This window comes from Nipponia nippon, unplaced genomic scaffold (genome assembly GCF_047370975.1).
Source record: "Nipponia nippon isolate SJK-2023a ecotype South Korea unplaced genomic scaffold, ASM4737097v1 scaffold_3, whole genome shotgun sequence".
NCBI lineage: Eukaryota > Metazoa > Chordata > Aves > Pelecaniformes > Threskiornithidae > Nipponia > Nipponia nippon.
Window position 1 is genome coordinate 71,990,478 of NW_028262347.1, and position 18,006 is coordinate 72,008,483.

At 36.5% G+C, this 18,006-nt stretch overlaps 1 protein-coding gene across 1 annotated transcript in view; it reads left to right on the forward strand.

Annotated features, from left to right (window-relative positions):
• The window catches only part of PIK3C2G (phosphatidylinositol-4-phosphate 3-kinase catalytic subunit type 2 gamma), a 209,504-nt gene that overhangs the window by 88,446 nt on the left and 103,052 nt on the right, over positions 1-18,006 (forward strand). Inside the window, exons 17-18 of the mRNA XM_009471034.2 lie at positions 10,630-10,723; positions 11,850-11,944. Of these exons, the coding sequence (XP_009469309.2) occupies positions 10,630-10,723; positions 11,850-11,944 (189 nt within the window). The remainder of the gene's footprint in view (positions 1-10,629; positions 10,724-11,849; positions 11,945-18,006) is intronic.

Sequence of the window (18,006 nt, forward strand, 5' to 3'; positions counted from 1 at the left end):
ACCTTGAGCTGAACGTGCAAGCCCTGCCTTCGTGGCTGAGAAGGTTTTCTATTTCTCAGGATAATGAAAAGAGTATTTCATTCTCTGTAGCAGATTCAGTCAGTTTCTGGTAACAGGCCGATCGGTCAAATACTTTGCACTTACATAGCACTCCATATCTTCAAACTACCATAGAGATATGAAGTGACTAATGGCAGATAAGGAGGACTGAAATACGCTTCCAGATTATGACACCATGTAAATACGTACAGTCCCACCTGTAGCCCATCTTTCTGAAGTAGATAGGATGAAACTTTGAAGTCAGTTCCCCCACTTTAAATAAATTCTGTTGTGATGCCTTATGCTCCACCCCCACTTCTTACACTGGGAGCTGGTTGTTTGTTGGAAGGCTTTCTTGATGTTGGAGATAGTCTTACCTATGATGTAGCAGCAGATGTCAGGGGACAGAATCTGTGTCAGCAGTTACATTTCCTCCAAAAGCTTGGGAGGTATTTTGTGTTGTGATCTACCTGTGAAAATATTAAACGTGCAGATGAAATGGTTGAGCAAATTTGGTTTATCAAGTCCTTGCTTGTCTGGGTAAGCACAAGCTGCACCAGATTTGCAATCTCAGTTCCATGTTGTACCTTTAGAAAAGAAATACCTCACTTAAAGCTTTACTTGGGAAAAGACTGTATACACTCACCTCCATATTATTAAAAATTAGTTATTTAATAATATAAAACTGACTAGCAACTATTATTTCACTCTGGGTGTGATTTCCTAAGAATACTTCTGTCTCAGGTTTATATCTGAACTATTAGCAGTTTCACATGTTTGCATGCATGTCTTTTTCACATTTAGTGGGAATGATGGAAGCAAAGCCTGAAAGATCAGGTTCTGGAGCATATTATCGTTATCTTATTTGCATTTATTAAATTATTAGAATCCATTTCTAATTTATACAAGAACCATGTAGAAAGGAGTATATGGGCAGTGTGTTGGCTTCCATGCCCCAGACTAGCAAGAGGTTTTGAGATGGTTTGTCAGAGCATGCCAGGCTTTCAGATCAGACCTTTTTTCAAATTTTGTTTCTGTGTATGGGTGGCACTTCATGAAGAGCTTGATTGTCCTTTGAAGATGCAGCTCTGCATCAGGGTGTGGTGCAGAATACCAGTCCTGTCAGGTGCTTCACAGGATATTTAGTATGACTCAGCCTGTCGCAGAGCTTCTCAGTGTGTAGTGGATGCAGTGTACACACTGCTCATTCTGGCTACCACAAAGATTGCTGGCATGAAAAGACAGGAGGATGTCATCACTTTGTCTCTCCTGGTGCTGGTGCCACTGTTGGGAGTGGCTGGCACCTGCAGTGGTGCCAAAGAACAAGTACTTCTGATCAGGATCTTAGCTGGTTTGTCCCTTTAGTTTCTTTCTCACAAAAGATAATATCAATCTGTTGTTTTTTTGATTTTGTTTTTTTTTGCTTCATGCTAACACTACGGAAAGAAGTTCTGGATCACAGTACAAATCCTCTTTAAAAAAAAAATTCTGTCCTTCACAAATCCACAATATTTTGTAGGTGCATGAACAACTGGGAAGCTAACCTTCAGAAACAGAGGGATTACATTTCCTTAAAGATGTCTAGTTTCAGAGATGATTTAACTGCTGAGAGACATGTATATGCAAATTGAGAGAGTGGGTTGAAGGAGAGAAGTACTTTCCATATAAATGGATTTCTGAGGTTTCTTTCTTGGTTCTCTTTTTCTCAGATTTCAATCATTTTGAAAAGTAAAGTAGCGCTGGATAGGGTCCAACTTCCCTTCACCATTACCTTCACTAACTTTGGATTGTAGGCTCCTTAACTGAGATGTTTTTGAAGGTTCATTCAACTCTATCCTGTATTATGTTTGGCGCTGACAATTCATCAGCTCAGTTCCTCACTTCTGTCATCCACAAACAGCTCTCTGATTTCTTGTGATAACTGAAACAGAGCTGAAAGATCCATGTTCATATAAAACATGAGCAGAATATAAAAGAAATGCTCTCTATATATTAATGTCTATTTTAAGGACTTGTGCTACCATCATTATTAAATCATAGATAAGTAAAATAAATTAAGGCTGATCTTTGTCTACATGTATTGTTAACATAATGTAAGAATGCAGGAGCAGCTGCACTAAACCAGACCAAAAATCAGTCTAGTGCATCCTGTCACCAGTGGTGACCAACAACAGATACCTAGGGAAGACAATGAGAATGGGCCAAACATAATGACACTGTGCTACTTTCCCAGCTTCCAGCAATCTGCAGCTCAGAGACTTCCTGAGACAGAATTTTTTAGTTTAAGAGCCCTCTTGCATTTTTCTTCTATCAATTTTTATTCGGAAAAATTCATTCCACATAAACATTCAGCTTTCAGAACATCCTGTAGCAAAGAGATCCACACTTCAGCTCTATGTTGTATTATTTCTATGCACCACAATTTACCACATTGTTAGCAATACCATAAAAGAGACCAACAGTTTCCAATCACTTCAAATTTTGGATGCTTCCTTTGCTGGAACTTTAGTTTGCAGTGTCTTAAAGGGAACCTGAACTCCTCCTGCAGGCATGTGCTTACTCTGTATACAGTTTAGAGGGAACTCAAAATCACTAGTCATTCTTGCAAGTCTTGGGTTGGGGACTCTATTATCCTTCTTCTCAGAGCGAAAAAGCAGCATCTGTCCTGATGATTAAGCTCAAGGTCACATTTGCAAGTATAAAGAAATGAAAGTCATTGGAGGTGCTACCTCATTGCCTGGGTTAGAAGACAGCATTACAGAACTTAGGGAGAGGTATCATGGCCCATCAGATCAAGCCCTGTTATCATGCATCTGAGATAGAATGCTCTTTGCAACTTTCTGAAACTTCTAAATTGTTTTGTTCACTACACAGTTAAATGTACAATTTAATAAATGTTTCTTGTTCTTTGAGCATGTCTCTCCAGCTTATGCTCTTCCACTTTGCAGGCACATCTTAAGGCAGCCAAATGATAACATACTCATTTATGCAGGGGAAAGGGAGAACTTTCATAAATTGGAAACACAATCATGGTACGTTTCACAGATAAATTCAGTAGCAACCCTGCATCCAGTCCTTGCAGCAAGTGCATTGATTCTTAAAGCCCCAGAAGCGAACGCTTAAAAAACCAATTTAAAAAACAATGAATGTTTCTTTAATCAATAAAGATGGGATGGAGAGGATGGCAGGGGGAAGTGCAGAATAAAATTTTACACTCTTAGTTTTACCTCTAATTTCAGGGAAGGGTGATTATAAGCCATTGCTAATTTTCCCTAAGGCAGAAGGTATAGAGCTGGTCCCTCCTACTCAGCACTGCTTATTGGTGCCCTGTGCATTTTACCATTGACTTCACTTATTGAGTTTGGTAAAAAGCCAAGCTTTAGTGCAGTAAAAGCTTTCTCTAACTGTATCTACTTTGCATGGCACACTAGCCAGGGAATTGACACCAGTACACTCTTTTATTCAGAGAATTTTCTTGATGACAGAAAAAAACCAAAGGCAGTGTTAGAAATGCCATCATTTATGATGTATTGCTAACATGGCAATGTTTTCTGTATGTATAGAACAACCGCACTTACAAATTTTTGTCAGGTTTTTTTGCTATTCAAATTATTGAAAATGAAAGCCAAAATATATTCATTAACCTAAATAGCAGAATGTTGGCTCCAACCTTGTGTTTCTGGCACATGTAGAGTACACTTCCAGACCTGTGAGGTATCATGGTTAGGAATCAGGAAATCGAGCTAAAATCAGGAAACAGGCACCAAAGAAGGTGTGTCATTTTCCAGTATTGTGCATGGCTGCAACCATTCTGAAGAGAGAACTTTTATCAGTAGACAGTGGAGGTGAAGACATAACCTAGCTGGTAGGCTTGACAATTTTTCCTAGAAACTTGCTGCTAAATTCTAGCTCTGTCAGGGCAAGTGCACAGAAAAGGACGTTCCTTTAAAACCATGTGCTGATTCAGAGGATTTTGAGATCCAACATTAAGGTGTCAGAGGGGTTTTATGCTACTTTATTTAATCCCCTGTATGGAGCAGGCAGGGTAGGGGAAGATATGACTCCTCGTACCTCTCCTTGACCAGAGAAGGTGCCCTTTTGGTTATAGCATCCCTCAGCCTTTGAATCTCACAGTATTATTGCTGATTTTCATGTTATGTAGCAGAGTAGTTATGGAGTTTGAGGTTAAGATATATACCAATACATGTGAAACTCACTTTCTAACTGACAATTACAATAAAATGATAGCTTGAAGACAGAGTTTGTTCTTACACCTTTGAAAGCCAAATTGATTTTAGAAGTGTTGAATTAGATTGTCATTGTTTTAATAAAAGCAGAATGTGAACTGTTCCCTGAGAGTCCACAGCAGAATGCCCAACAGAGTGTTTATCAAACAGATACAGCTAGAGCATATCTTGCCTGTTTGCATCTTACTTGGTTAAAAGGCTGTAATTGTATATCAATGTGGAGAGCAAACATGGGCTTATGCAAAGAAATAAGATAAGAACAAAGCAACAGTCTACAATTAATTTGATACTTCGATGTACAGAACACCCTACTGATAAAGCTTTAAAACTGCTTTGTAGTAATGTACATGAAATTTAGTGATAACTTATATGGAGATGTGTGCATTGTTAGGAATAGACAGCTCTTCATTTTAAGCATCACAATGTGATTAATTCTTTTTTTTTTTTCGCTACCTTTAACCGTTTTTAGCTTTCTTGGCAATAAATATGGTGGTACTGTAACAGACAGCTATAGTAAGACAACTAAAAAGGGACAGCTATGTAGGATATGGCATGCATTCTGTACATAAGTGTGCAATCTAATCAGGAGGCTAAACCTGTAACTAATCAAGTTTTCCATGTTTTGTTCTTTTGTTTTAATGTAACAAAGTTTGTCTCTGGGGTGGGAAGAACCTTCTAGATCATACAGGTTTCAAATGGAAAACTGCTTTTTGTTAATTTCTTCCTATCTTGTTCTCTCCTAGGATATGGTTCACCATATGGTCTCCATGACATCTTGAACTTATTACTAGTTGTTTTAGTCAGAAATTCTTGTAGAAAATCTGTATAAGCGTTACTTAAAGTATATTTTCCATGAGTAAATTCTACAGATCCATCTGCCAGTTGATCAGCCAAAGCAATAGCTAGTGTATCTGACCATGAGCTTTGCAGTGTGGTGGGAATGGGGAGGGTTTGCATGTCTTCTCACAATGAGGAGTGACTATATTACTCTTTTTCAATTGAAATTTTTGAAAATCCAGTGTTCTTTTTACTGATGGTATTTGTTATCTTTCTGTACTTTTTTTAGTCCTTGCCATTTTCTAATCTTCATACAGTCACACAGTGTGTTCTTTAGAAGTCCTCAGAGGAATGAAAAAAATTACCAACAGAAAGCAAATAGCCCTGCTAATTTTATCTGTGTGCTAAAACTAAAGAAATTCCTTAATTATTATTCTTTAAGTTTCCTCTCTCTTCCTGCCTAATTACTTTTAAAATACTTAAACTGACACCCATAACTCATCTGTCTATTCTTTTAAACAGTTCTTCCATAGTTTCTCTCCTGGCCCACTTGCACCTGTCAGTGACATGATATCCTTTACTACTAAGAAGGTTTTTTTTGTTTTGAATTGGTATCTTCATTCCAATAGGTTTTCTAGCTCTGCCTTCCTTGTTTCTACCAGACTTAATAACATGCATTTCATGGGACCAGAGTCTTTCTTTTTGAAAATGCAACAGAACTTAAAATGTGAAGGGAATTGCAGAAATACGTGGCATGTTATAAGCCTCTAACTTAAAAGATGGCTTATGAAAGGCCATTCTGTTCTATACAGAGATCCTCACATGCTAGAAAATGTAGTGAACTGTACAGTTCCATTTACCTGACAAATATCTTTCAGCATAGGGTTATTTGAGACAGTGCAATGAAATTAGGATAATAAAAATGTTAAAAATTAAATGCACGTCTATTTCTCATTTACAATCAAGTCACCACTGGCAAATGCTAAAATCTCAAGAGAATTTCACAAATCCCCAGGATGCCTCAGCAGCGCTTAGTTTTCTGTTGGAGTCTGGTTTAGCTGAAAGGTACAGCTAGACAAATAGCTCCCTACTGGCTATCTATATGAAAAGAATCAAAGATTGTAAGTTGTTCTTACTTCTAAAGCAAATTGTAATCTATGCTCATTCAGCTCAAAATTCAACTTTTACGAAAACCATCTTAAAGTCTCAAGGGAGGCCTAACAATCTACAGGTACTTAGACAGAAGTTATAAAATAGGTGGCTGTCAATCGCTGGCATCATGCAGGGAGGGAAGAACAAAACAGCAAAACAGGTGTCGAAGTTAAATATCAAAGGAAATCGGTTTAATAACGAGGAGAATCCAGGTTGCAAAATGAGCTGTGAAGGGGAAATTTGAAGTCCTGCATAGTGTGACCTATTGCTAAGGACTAGACTCTACAACTATCATTTATGTATTTATTTTTCATTAGTGTCTCTGAGTATGTAAACCTGGAAAAAACTTGTAAGAAGTCACAATCTCTGTTGTGGAGTACTCATTACCTGAAGAGAGGACAAATAAAATCAACCAAAAGAAGAAAGCTACAATATGTTACAATGCAGTCAAGCAAATGAATGAGGAACACCATAGTTCTATTCACTTAATTATTTATTGACTAATAGGTTGTTTGTCGAGGAAAAAAAATACAACTAGAAGTAACTGGAAACCTGGATGAAAATTACCATTTTGAAACCATGCAAAGAAAGAGTCATACAAACATTGTTAAAGGTTTTTGTTTTAAGTTGCTTTTTTCCTAGCTAAATTCTCAGAGATTTTGGTGACAACCGTAAAACAACTAGGGAAGAGGAGTCTTGAATCTCCTGCCTCTCTGAAGCCATTATCAGAGGCCACATGTCAGGAACCTGATAATCTATGGTTCAAATCCTTTGCAAAATTGATCTGATATAGATGAGCTCTTCTTTCTTAGGAGAGTGCCCTTAAAGACTGGAAAATTGAATTCGTTGTGATACAGTCATCTCACTTCCTTGCTTCCAGAGTTTTCAGCATGTGTAAAAAATTACATATTCATTGTAGTAAGCCCTGGAAATCAGCTGTCCCCTACTATCCAAACTATGAAGCTGTTTTTCTTAGACCTTAAATGATTTCTCTTGCATTGAGTCACGGAGCCAAAAAATCAATTAATTGTGTCCTCTAATCAAAACTAATTTGTGGATTACTGAAATCAGGTTTGATACAACACTCTAAAGTTTGCAAGATTATTCACTGGAAAAACCCTTCTAGCCCTAATTAATACCAGACTACAAGATAGTACAGTTTCCAGACATGTGAAGTGTAGGATTTTTTTTTTACTCAGATCTGCTTCTAGACCTTACCCCGTTATTGGCTTTTAGCGAATAAACTGATGTATGTAAGTGTGAATAGCATAAGCACCATGTAATACTAGTTGAGTTCATAAGTATTTGCTGTAGTTCTAGTGTTTCTGAGGATGTTAAATGTTTGCTCAAATACAAATGTAAGGGGTAAAACAAATACAATTAAATATTTTTCTATTGTACCTGTGGCCCTGAACAACATTGAAATTCAACAGAGCACTGGTTATTACATCTGGGGCTTAACAAATTGTCAGGTAGTTAAGAGAACGTGTTAACTGCTCGTTCTTTCAAAAAGATTCAACTCAGCCTCAAGCTGACCTCGAGATTTACAAGCTGAAGGAAACAGTTTAGTAACCAGGACCAACAAATTACCAAAAATCTCATTCAAGAAGAGTGACAAGAGCCATGTTTCCTGAAACAAACTAACTTGTAGATTTTTCACTAAAGTGCCTATGCACTTGAGCTCATTATTATTCTAATCACATCTTCCATAGATACTTTTGCTACCTTAGATATAGCCCCAGTTTTGACTTAGAGTAAATTAATTCTAAACAAATTAAATGTTAGCTGTTGAATTTTCTGGAAAAGTTGGGATTAAAATCATTTTATTGTTCTTTGTTTAGCTGGAAAAAATATAAGAGTTTCTCTCATCATAGCATTGCATATATTCAAATGCTGGAAGCTAGTAAGGACAAGCAGTAACTAGGTAATAACATTTTTCTGCTTGACTTGGTGCCTATATAGAGCATATTTCACTGTTCAGTAACCTGTTGAACCAGGCGAGAAGGGGAAGGGAAAGACTAATTTCCATATTATCTGCACATGCTTGGCAAACAGGCCCTTGGAGCAACTGCGTAATTAGAAGATAGGATGATATAAAAGGGATTAATTTTTTTAATATGCAGTCCTCCTTCAAATATGTTTTGTTCTAAATAGACATGTGAATATTAAAGTAACAACTTCATATTCCTAATAGGTTGCCTAGAATAAATAAAAAAAAAAAATCCTTGCAAAATCGGCTAATTTGGGGCTATCATAATTTATTTATAATGTATTCTCTCTCTACTCATCAAGGCCCTCTCAGCATTAGACACACAATTATAAACTGTATTAAAAACATCATCAAATATGTACCATAACAGGCAAACAAAATAATAAAATCAGACCTGAGCTGCATTGTTAAAAGAGAGTTAAAGTGCTACAGGTGGCAGCTGATTGCAGCACAGAAGTCAGGCCTTTCAAGTAGGTCCAACTCTTAGACTTTTTTTTTTTTTTTCAAAATATCCACGTTTTTATTTGATGGCCTGTAGTTAATTTGATGATCAAAGTGTACATATTGTTTTGCTTCAGCTTGTTTTATTGAACTTAAAAGCTCAAGTTAAGAGCTGCAGGTGCCATTATACTTCTGAGCACTTACCTTTACAATTTCTTCTCTTTGTCTCATGGTAGCAATGAGCAGTCATTGCTGCAGATGTGGTACTGTCTCCCATGTTTCACTTCTAGTTTATTTTTCTAGTGGGTATATTGTTGGTAAAAGGTGCTGGATGGGAAGCTGGGAAAAGAGCAGTCTGTTTTTGTATTGAGCTCATAAAGCAGTAATACTGGTGGCCCCGTGACACCTGCCGTACATGACGGTTCTGATTTTAAAGGACTTTCTCCAGGGCAAATCGAGACGATAATCTGTGTCCTTTACTCATCGTTTTTATGTATGCCTAGACTGCCAAATCAGAGATTTTCAAAAGAGCCCAATAGTCGTATTAGTTCAGAGAGGAGGGATTCACTGCTTTTTGTGAGGCAGGTACTTGGCCTCAGAGAACTGGATCAAAGCCCAGCAGCTCTTTTGAACAATATGTAAATGACTATGGTGCTGTTTGAAGACATTTTTGCCCCTTTGGCAGAGATGACCACTCTTGTGGCTCTGGTGACTGAAAGGTCTGTATGAACATTTCCAGTTTGCTTCAGGAGAAGACAGAAAAGAATCTTGGGATGGCAATGGACAAGCTTCAAGTACTGACAGATAGTTAAGGGTGACACCACGTAGCAGACGTACACAGAAGAGCACATCTGTTCGTTTCCTTGTAAAAGCGTGACGGCGGCAGAACAGCTAACTGCACCAATCTAGGCAACTTCTGTGTACGTGAAATTCTCCATGTATTATGATTAATGTCACAAATGCAACACATTAAAAGGTGGAAATTATTTTTGTATTTTATTTTTTCAAAAGAAGTCCTTAAAAGATTATTTTTCAGCTTTCAAATATTAAAAGACACACTGTATACTTTTTGTCTTTTTCTCGAAAAGAGAGAAAATGTTCTGTTAAGAGTCAGTTTTGATCAGTCAGGTTACACCAGAATTTTATTCTTTTTCTTTTGTGAAGAAAAATGTTTTGACCAGCTATATTTTCCAGCCTTCGTTCCCTGTTTTATCATTGCTGTTACACCACGTTTTCTTCTTTTATCATTTTTACAGTTAGAGCTCCATCACAAAATCTATATTAGGCTACAGCCACTCGGGTTTCAACCAGAATTTGTTGTGAATACAGCTTATGCTGAATACTCAAAAATTTTTCCATCAGAAATTGCTGTTTCACTGACTTGGAGCCTTTCTGGGGGAAGGCATTGATTTTTTACTAAATTTTCCTTTAGGAAAAACTAAAAACAAAACATGTTTTCCATTTCAAAATTACTTCTGTTTAAAAAACATCTTTTATTGTGTTATGATATGAACCAGAAGAGCTGACATTAGAATAAATTGTATGAACTTAACCCTTTTTGTGGGGGAAATTTCAAGATTTTGTGTTGCTGCTCAGAAGAAAAGTCTTCATGTGACTGTTAAAAGTTCCTGTGGCACTTAAATTCCTATTTCAGGTAAGTAGGCGCAGCAAGAGAAGATCCATAATTTGCTTCATATTTCAGTACATATAAAGGAAATTATAACATATGATAGCTCAAATTAAAAAGGTATTTGAAGATCAGGTGTTTTTTTTTCCTCTGTATGACACTGTAACAGACAACCCAATTAAGTTCTCTGCTATGTGTTTCTTGACTCTTGTTACAGTAAAGCAAATGAACTGATTTTTTTTTCCTATTCCATTTTGAGAAAAAAACCTGTTTTTCTAACATTTTATATCAGTGAGAGCTCAGGAGAGTTGCAGTGGCTCAGTAGCATTTAATGATATCTATTTGTTTTGCTCTAGTTTTCCAGATCAAGATATTCGCAGAACAGCAGTCCAACAAATAGAAAATCTGTCAAATGATGAATTGTTAGAATACCTCCCACAGCTGGTTCAGGTAAGGAAGAAATTGATAGCCACAGAAGTCTTCTGTCCAGATCAATAACTTCATTAAATACTTTTGATTCTTTCAGTTTGATTGATACATTGTAAGAGGAACAAATAAGAAAGGCTGGTCAGCTGATGCAATGATTGAATTAACAACAGGGCTGAGCTATAGACTGTTTTCCACTCAAGAGAATGTAGTTGTTTGGCATGCTGATTGAACTTTTCTGTATACTACAAGAAGGTATTTTCAAGTAAAAAAAGAAAAATGAAAAATGTATCTGAACAAGAGAAATTCTGCTATGACAACCAAACCAGGGGCTGGTGGTGGCAGGGCTTCGTTGCAGCCAAGGAAGCAAACGGTGTTCCAATGAATCATGGTTTTCTTAATACCACATATATGAGGAAAATCATTGACAGCACAGAGTAACCAGGGCAATTTGCACGTAGAATTGTTTCTTTATAGGTGTACATTGCATTTCACTGGAAATTAATATTTTACAGGTTATGGGCCCACTGTTTCCAAAGAAATTACTTTGTGGTTGAGAAGGTCCTTTGTTGCAGTTAAGGAGGAACCAGGCGTTTTGAAAGCTTTATCCCCTTTGTAACACTGTGCACATGGATTGCTTACAATTTCACATTTCAGAGTTCCTCAGGGTTTTTTTGTGTGTTTTTAAATAAATATTTATATAAATGCATGCACTTATATACACATATCTAGATAGATATATATGTATACATGTATGAATATATTTATGTAATCCACTACTGTGAACCAGTGGAACCTGCACAGCTTTTCAGCATTCACACAGTAGGACACTTATGTGACCTTTCACCTTCCACAACTTCTGTTTCACAAATAAGTTTATCTTCCAAACCAGGTAATGAGATAAAAATTTAAATATAGCATTGATAGTTTTAAGCGGGGGAAGAAAAGCTGCATATTTACATATACGTTAACACAGCCAGAACACTTGTGTCCTGAAGTTTCTTTGCTCATTGCATTGCTAGGGCATTCTCCATACATTAGATTGCTTCATTCAAACTAAGCACTGGGTCCTTTCTGATTAATTTTGTTATAAAGGAAAGACAACAAAGCCAGCATACAAGTGATTCTTATTATTAATTTATCTGTTAAGGTGCTCAAGTTTGAGTGGAGTCTTGAAAGCCCTCTACTGAAACTCCTGCTGAATCGTTCTCTTCAGAGCATCCAAATAGCCCATCAACTTTACTGGTAAGATCATTTGCTGTTAGTACCAAAGTAATTTTCTGTTACAGTGAACTTTATCCATGATTCTATTGGTGACAAACTTTCTTTTTGTTTAAAATAAACAGAAAACCTGTTTTTTTGCACCTTCTTTATTCTTCTTTCAGTACTGGGTACGGGTAAATTGCATAAAACACCTACTTACCTCTGCGTTCATCGTGCCCCTGGTGGGAGGGAGAGGGGGAAGTTCTGTTCACTTAAGTAAGATACCATTTCTATTTTTCTGCATTTTCTGGTTTGAGCCAAAAATAGTCGTCTTCAAAATTTGCAAGCTCCAAGCAGCATTGGCTTACTTATAAAGGATCCTGCTTTTGTGATTTCTCTGACCTCTGCTGAAGCTGTCAGACTTCTCATGTGTGTCAAAGTGTATTTCTTACCCCTTTGCATGTCAGTCTGACTTGTGATGGTAGAGTTTCCAGTAGTTACTTTCTGTGATTATGGAGATGTACCGGTCCTGACAGTAGCTGCCATTCACCATCTACCTCTACAATATAAGGACATCTTTAATTGTATTGTTGCATGCAGTGGTTATTCTGTTTGCTCTGCTATTACTTCAGGGCTCGCTGAATAGGAATGTGGCTTTCTGCCATCTGAACAACTGCCCCGTGATCTGAAAATCAAACTGTTGTGGGTGGTTGTTTTTGTTTTTTTTTTTTTTTATGTTTAGTAATGATGAATGAACTGAGCTTTCATTTTACAGTTCAACTGGTTCAGACCCCTTAAAACAAAAGCTTCCCTCCCTGCAAAGGACAGACAATAACTTGAAATGTAATCATTTGGTTGATGAAGTGTGAGGTCAGAAAGAGCATAGATCATAATTTCGTACCTGCATGATCTCTGGAATTGTTAGTGAGGACAAAACAGAATTATGAATGTGTTTGTTTCACTGAAATGAGTAGCATAACAATAACATGCCTAATGAGCATATCTGTCAAATAAAGAGGAACCACATTTAGTGAGCCATTTTTCTGACAGTGCCTGAAATATGCCTGAGACAATTTCTATCTTATATTAAACTTAGTCATGCTGGATATAAAATGTCCAGTCTAGAGTTCTTAAATGTGCCCAGAGAGATGGTAGTTTTCCTGTGCAGTTAGAAATGATTTCTAGAGTTCAGTGAAGAGTGGGAACATCATCGATTTGCCTGTGTTTTCTTTAACTCCTCTCTTCTTTTCAGAAGAAAAATGATTAAGTATCTGCAGATACTTCCTCTTTGCTTTACAGTGTAGACCTGTGTAGATCCCCATTTTTTTTCCAAAATTTTGCTGAAGCTGTCTATATAGTAGATATTCCATCCTGAATAATAGATAGCCTTATCTGGCACAGTACAATTTAATGTGGCAAAATAAATTTATTTTTTATGTAGCTTAATATACCGCATAACTATACATACCCACATCAAATAGAATGTTTCTCAATGTTCACTGTATTCTCTGCCTTTCAGTTGATAGTAGCCCTGTTCATGTAATCCAACCATGGATTGTTTTTCAAAGACATTTTCTCCCTGTGTGCATTAGCGATTGGAAATATCATCAGCTACTCAGTGTTTGTTAAATATTTTGATTATTGTCTTCTGCTTTGGTTGCAGATGGAACAGTTCACCAGTTTACTAAACTTGTTTCTAATTAGACATATCCTGGAGTTGCACATGATTGTGGACACTCCCCATAAACAATATTTCTAATTGTATAAATAGTGATTTGCTATTTATCCCTAAATATAAAGTATCTTCTACCTGAAATGTGAACTTTAGTTTCCTAGAGGGACAGCTTTCGGTTAAACCTTAAAATGAACATGCATTTGTATGTATGTATAAATATGTGTATGTTTATAAAGCATATATATACACCCATACATTTCTAGAAATATTTAAGCAGATTTTCCTTTGTTTTTTTTCTTCTTATAATACAAAAATGTATTTTCTCTAATCATTAGTCTTCATTATTGTCTTTCAGTATTGTCTTACTGAGTCATAAGACAGAAATGGAGGTAATTTTGTCAGCATTAGCATCTTGGTAACATAACTGAAGAGTACATTGCCAGCTAACACTTAGCATCCGATAACTTACCTTGTAAACTTGGTAATCTTAAGAGTTTGCTGCCTGGACCTCCTTAGCCAAAAAACCAGATAATATCAGGAGAGAGAAACACTGTGATAGTGGATCAGGTGTGTATATTTGAAGTCTTTTTCATGGAACAACCTGTCAATAAACTGCAACAGATGACTTGTTTCCGAGAACAAATTCACCTAAAGGTGATGTCTTAGAATATGGCAAAAGCTGGAGAGTGGGGAAACATGAGCAAATACAGCAGACAGAAATAACAATAGCCACCTCTGTGGCAGTCATCCTTGGAAGTACAGTGGTAGAACTATGTACACCTAATATAAACTGAGTGGTTGCTAGTTTTAGGTAGGGAGGTTGTTTCACATGACATACTTGCTGTCTGGCTGCTCTCAGTTTCAAAAATTGGTAAATTTTAAACTGTCTGACTAAGCTTATGTGTTTAATATATATGTTTAGCTGAACAAAGTAATTGTGCAAGCATCTAGTAGTCCCATTCAATTTAGTGGAAGGAGCTGGGGTACCTCTTTTATTTAGGCTTTTTCTTCAAATGTTTCAGTCTAAACTGAGAACTTAAATATGGGGCACATCTCTTAAAATTTTGCTTCTTGTATTCATCACACTATACACTTTTTTCTCTTTGGTTACTCTGCTTTACCAAGTTCTTCAGTAGTAAACTGTTTTCTACGTAACATTTCAATTTATGTAGTTATACATATTCCCGTTCCAGTATTTTAAAAGGCAGTTTCCCAAGTCACAAATATTGTTTACAAAGCTTAACAGTAATTTTATAGTTTTTTATTAATAAAGCCTTAGTTAATTAATAAAGGCTTTCCTTTATTTCATAAATGGAATTTCAGTCCTTATAAAAGTAATGGAAAACAGAGGTTTTCTTCCACTTACCTCTAAAGAGATTTTAAAAAGAAGATCAATAATTTAGTAATGTGGGGAACACATGTGCATGTACACTCACGTAACTTCTTTTAAGAAATGCAATTAGATAACATTTTATTCTCAAGTGTTACGTTCTGTTTCATTACCAAATTAACAATCAAGAAGCAAGGACTGGTAAAAACAAACTTTAGTAGCAAGATTATATTCATTTTTAATTGTAATGAATGACATTACCATTCCACTATTAAAAAATACAACACTGTGCACAGTGTACTTGCCCAAAATAAAACTTGGAACAGAAGACTCTAATGTAACTCAGAAAACTGGTGATGTGATTTTGGATCCACAGGGGAAAAGTCAGCTGATTTTAACTCCTGTGTTTTACAACACTATTATAAATCTAGAAACTAGCTACCCGCACTGTTGATGACTGTCAACACTAACTTATTTTAATGACAAATATAATTTATAATAATATCTCAGTTATTTAAAATTGACTTAATTTCCCTGCACGCCAGAGATAAGCCGTTACCCAACAATGTTGTACCAACTCATCACCTTTTTGATATTAATGTTGCATAGTAAATTGTTAACTCCTTTCCATCAAGCAGTGACAAGTTAGTCTGAAAAATTTATTTTAAAATTATGGGACAGTGATTGGGAAAGGTGGACAGAACGGATAGAATATTCATTCTTGGGACACACCTTTAGCTGTTGTAAATCAGGAGAGCTTTAGTCTGTCCTTTGCTTGTATCTGTTGCAGTTTTGTCCTATTAATTCTGCTATATAGAATGAAAAGGTAATGATCTCACACCCTGTGTTTGTTTGTTTTTTTTCTTATCATGTGTGACTTTTCCCTTCTCTAAATTCTTGAGGAATTTGGGCCATCTGCATCCCTCGGTGTTTCAACTCCTTATTGGTACTTTTGAATTCACTCCCCTTCTCAAGGAGACTAAAAATTACACATGCATACAGTGCCAGCACAGGACCCATGTACCATTTAAATCCCATTTTAATGTATTTCAAGAGTTCCTAATGTCCATGAGGCATGGGGAACATTTACCCTGCCCCACTATCTTCTAGAAATTTACTCTGATTCTAGTCTTTCCCCATCAGAGTTCCTGGGAAGGGAGAAGGCTGGAGCAAGTTTTCCCATTCCCTGGAGCTATGGTGAGAAGAGAAGTTATTAAACTGGTTCTAGCAAAGCAGAAAAGTTGCTGGAGGGGAAATAAACCTGCTTGAGCCCCTTTGGACCCTTCTGCTGGCTGAAAGTCTCTGTTTCTCTCCTTGCTACTATGTTTCACACACAGGTTTTCTTGACAGCTTTTGTGCTGGAGTTTTAATCCACCCCTCTGTCTCTGGCAACCTGCCAATCGGTTTCCCACTTGCTTGAGTGTTTTTGGCTTTTAGCTACTTTCATAGGTGGCAGCTGCAGCGTACAATTGAAACAGCTGGCTGGGGCAGCAGGTGGCCAGGAGTATGTCTCACAGATGGTTGCCTCCCACAGGAGGATTGAATAACGGGGAGAATTATAGTGTCCTCTTAAGAGCTCTGGCAGCTGCTTGAAGATGGTGTTAAGAAACAGGTTTCATTGTCATGGAAGAGTATGAGTGTTTGTAAATTTTGGCGGAGCATGAGAATCTGGTATGCTTAGCTCAAGAAAAGAAAAAGTTAGGTGAATTCCTTGCTGAAGGCAAAATGTCCTTTTGTGGCTTGTCTTCTAAGTTCTCTTAGAGTTTTAAGTCACTAAAACTTTACAAAACTTTTCTAGTTTATAATATTTCTCTACGTTTTGAGTGACAACCAAGAGAAAAGGAAGTAGTCTTCTATCTTTTCCAGTCCACATCTTGTAGATAAGTAAGACTCTAAGATTAAAAAGGAACTCTTAGTGAGATCCAGCACACTGAAAACAATGTGAATTAGACTATTGATTTCAAGGCTAGAACGTCATATTTTATTTTTCTTTCTTTTTCTCTATGAAAAAGAACTGTAAGAAGCAAAAAGAACATAAGCAATGTATAAAAGTTTAAAAAGACCCCAGTTAAATTCTCTGCTATTGGGAGGTTTGTCCCTCAATACTGTGTTTTCCAAAATCGTTACCACTTAGTTTCATTCAGCATTGGAACAATAGATTATTGCTTCATATTTTCTGAAAGGAAATATGTTTTTCGCTGTCAAAACTGATCTACGTTAACCATAATTTACTTGAAGACTTCAAAAGAAGGAAAAAATCAAGCAGATACTCATCTGTCCAACACTCTTAATTATCTGAACATTAAACAGACGGCCATCCTTCAGTTCTTTCTCTTCCCAAATTATGGTCTTTTTCTCCCACAGTCAGAAGTTATCAAGTCTGCTAATTATTAATGAATTTCCTAAATAGCTGTGTAGAGCAGACTGAAAATCCCAATCCATTAAAATGACATTAATGTAAATGCAAAATACATCTTATTTTGGTTTGTGTTAATTTGGTCCTTCTTACTGATCAGAATCAAAAGATCATTTAGTCATACATATAACTTTAAACCTGTGAATAGCCAGTCCCGGTACATGTTCCATCAGTTGTTTTGCTACTCTTTATTAGGATTTGAGTTCAAGTTATCGGTGCTTGTTATTGTAATGAAAAAATACACCACTATGTATGTGTACAAGTGAATCTACTTAGAATTGAAAAGATAAAATAAAAAAGGTCAAAGATTTCTGAAAATAAAAATAAAACATGAACAGAGCAACTGGCCTTAATTCTTTTAGCTGCTTCATGATTTATGAGGTAGCACTAGGGAAAATGTTTTTCAGTACATTGTTTTTCCAAACACTGCTCGTCTGATTTATTTTTGTTTTGGCTCCTTTCACTTCTAAGAATGTTGAAGCTGACAAATCTAGTTCTTCAGTTATGCTGGAAAACTCCCTACTAGCTTGAATTCATATCTGTCATAACCCCTTCAATAATGTAACTGCATATGAAAGATGGGTGTTGTCTTTTGGATATCCTCTGTGGAAAGGATTGAATGTGCCATTTTGGTGGTCTGTTACTGTGTCTCTGATGCTGGGATGTGATGGACTATAATGACC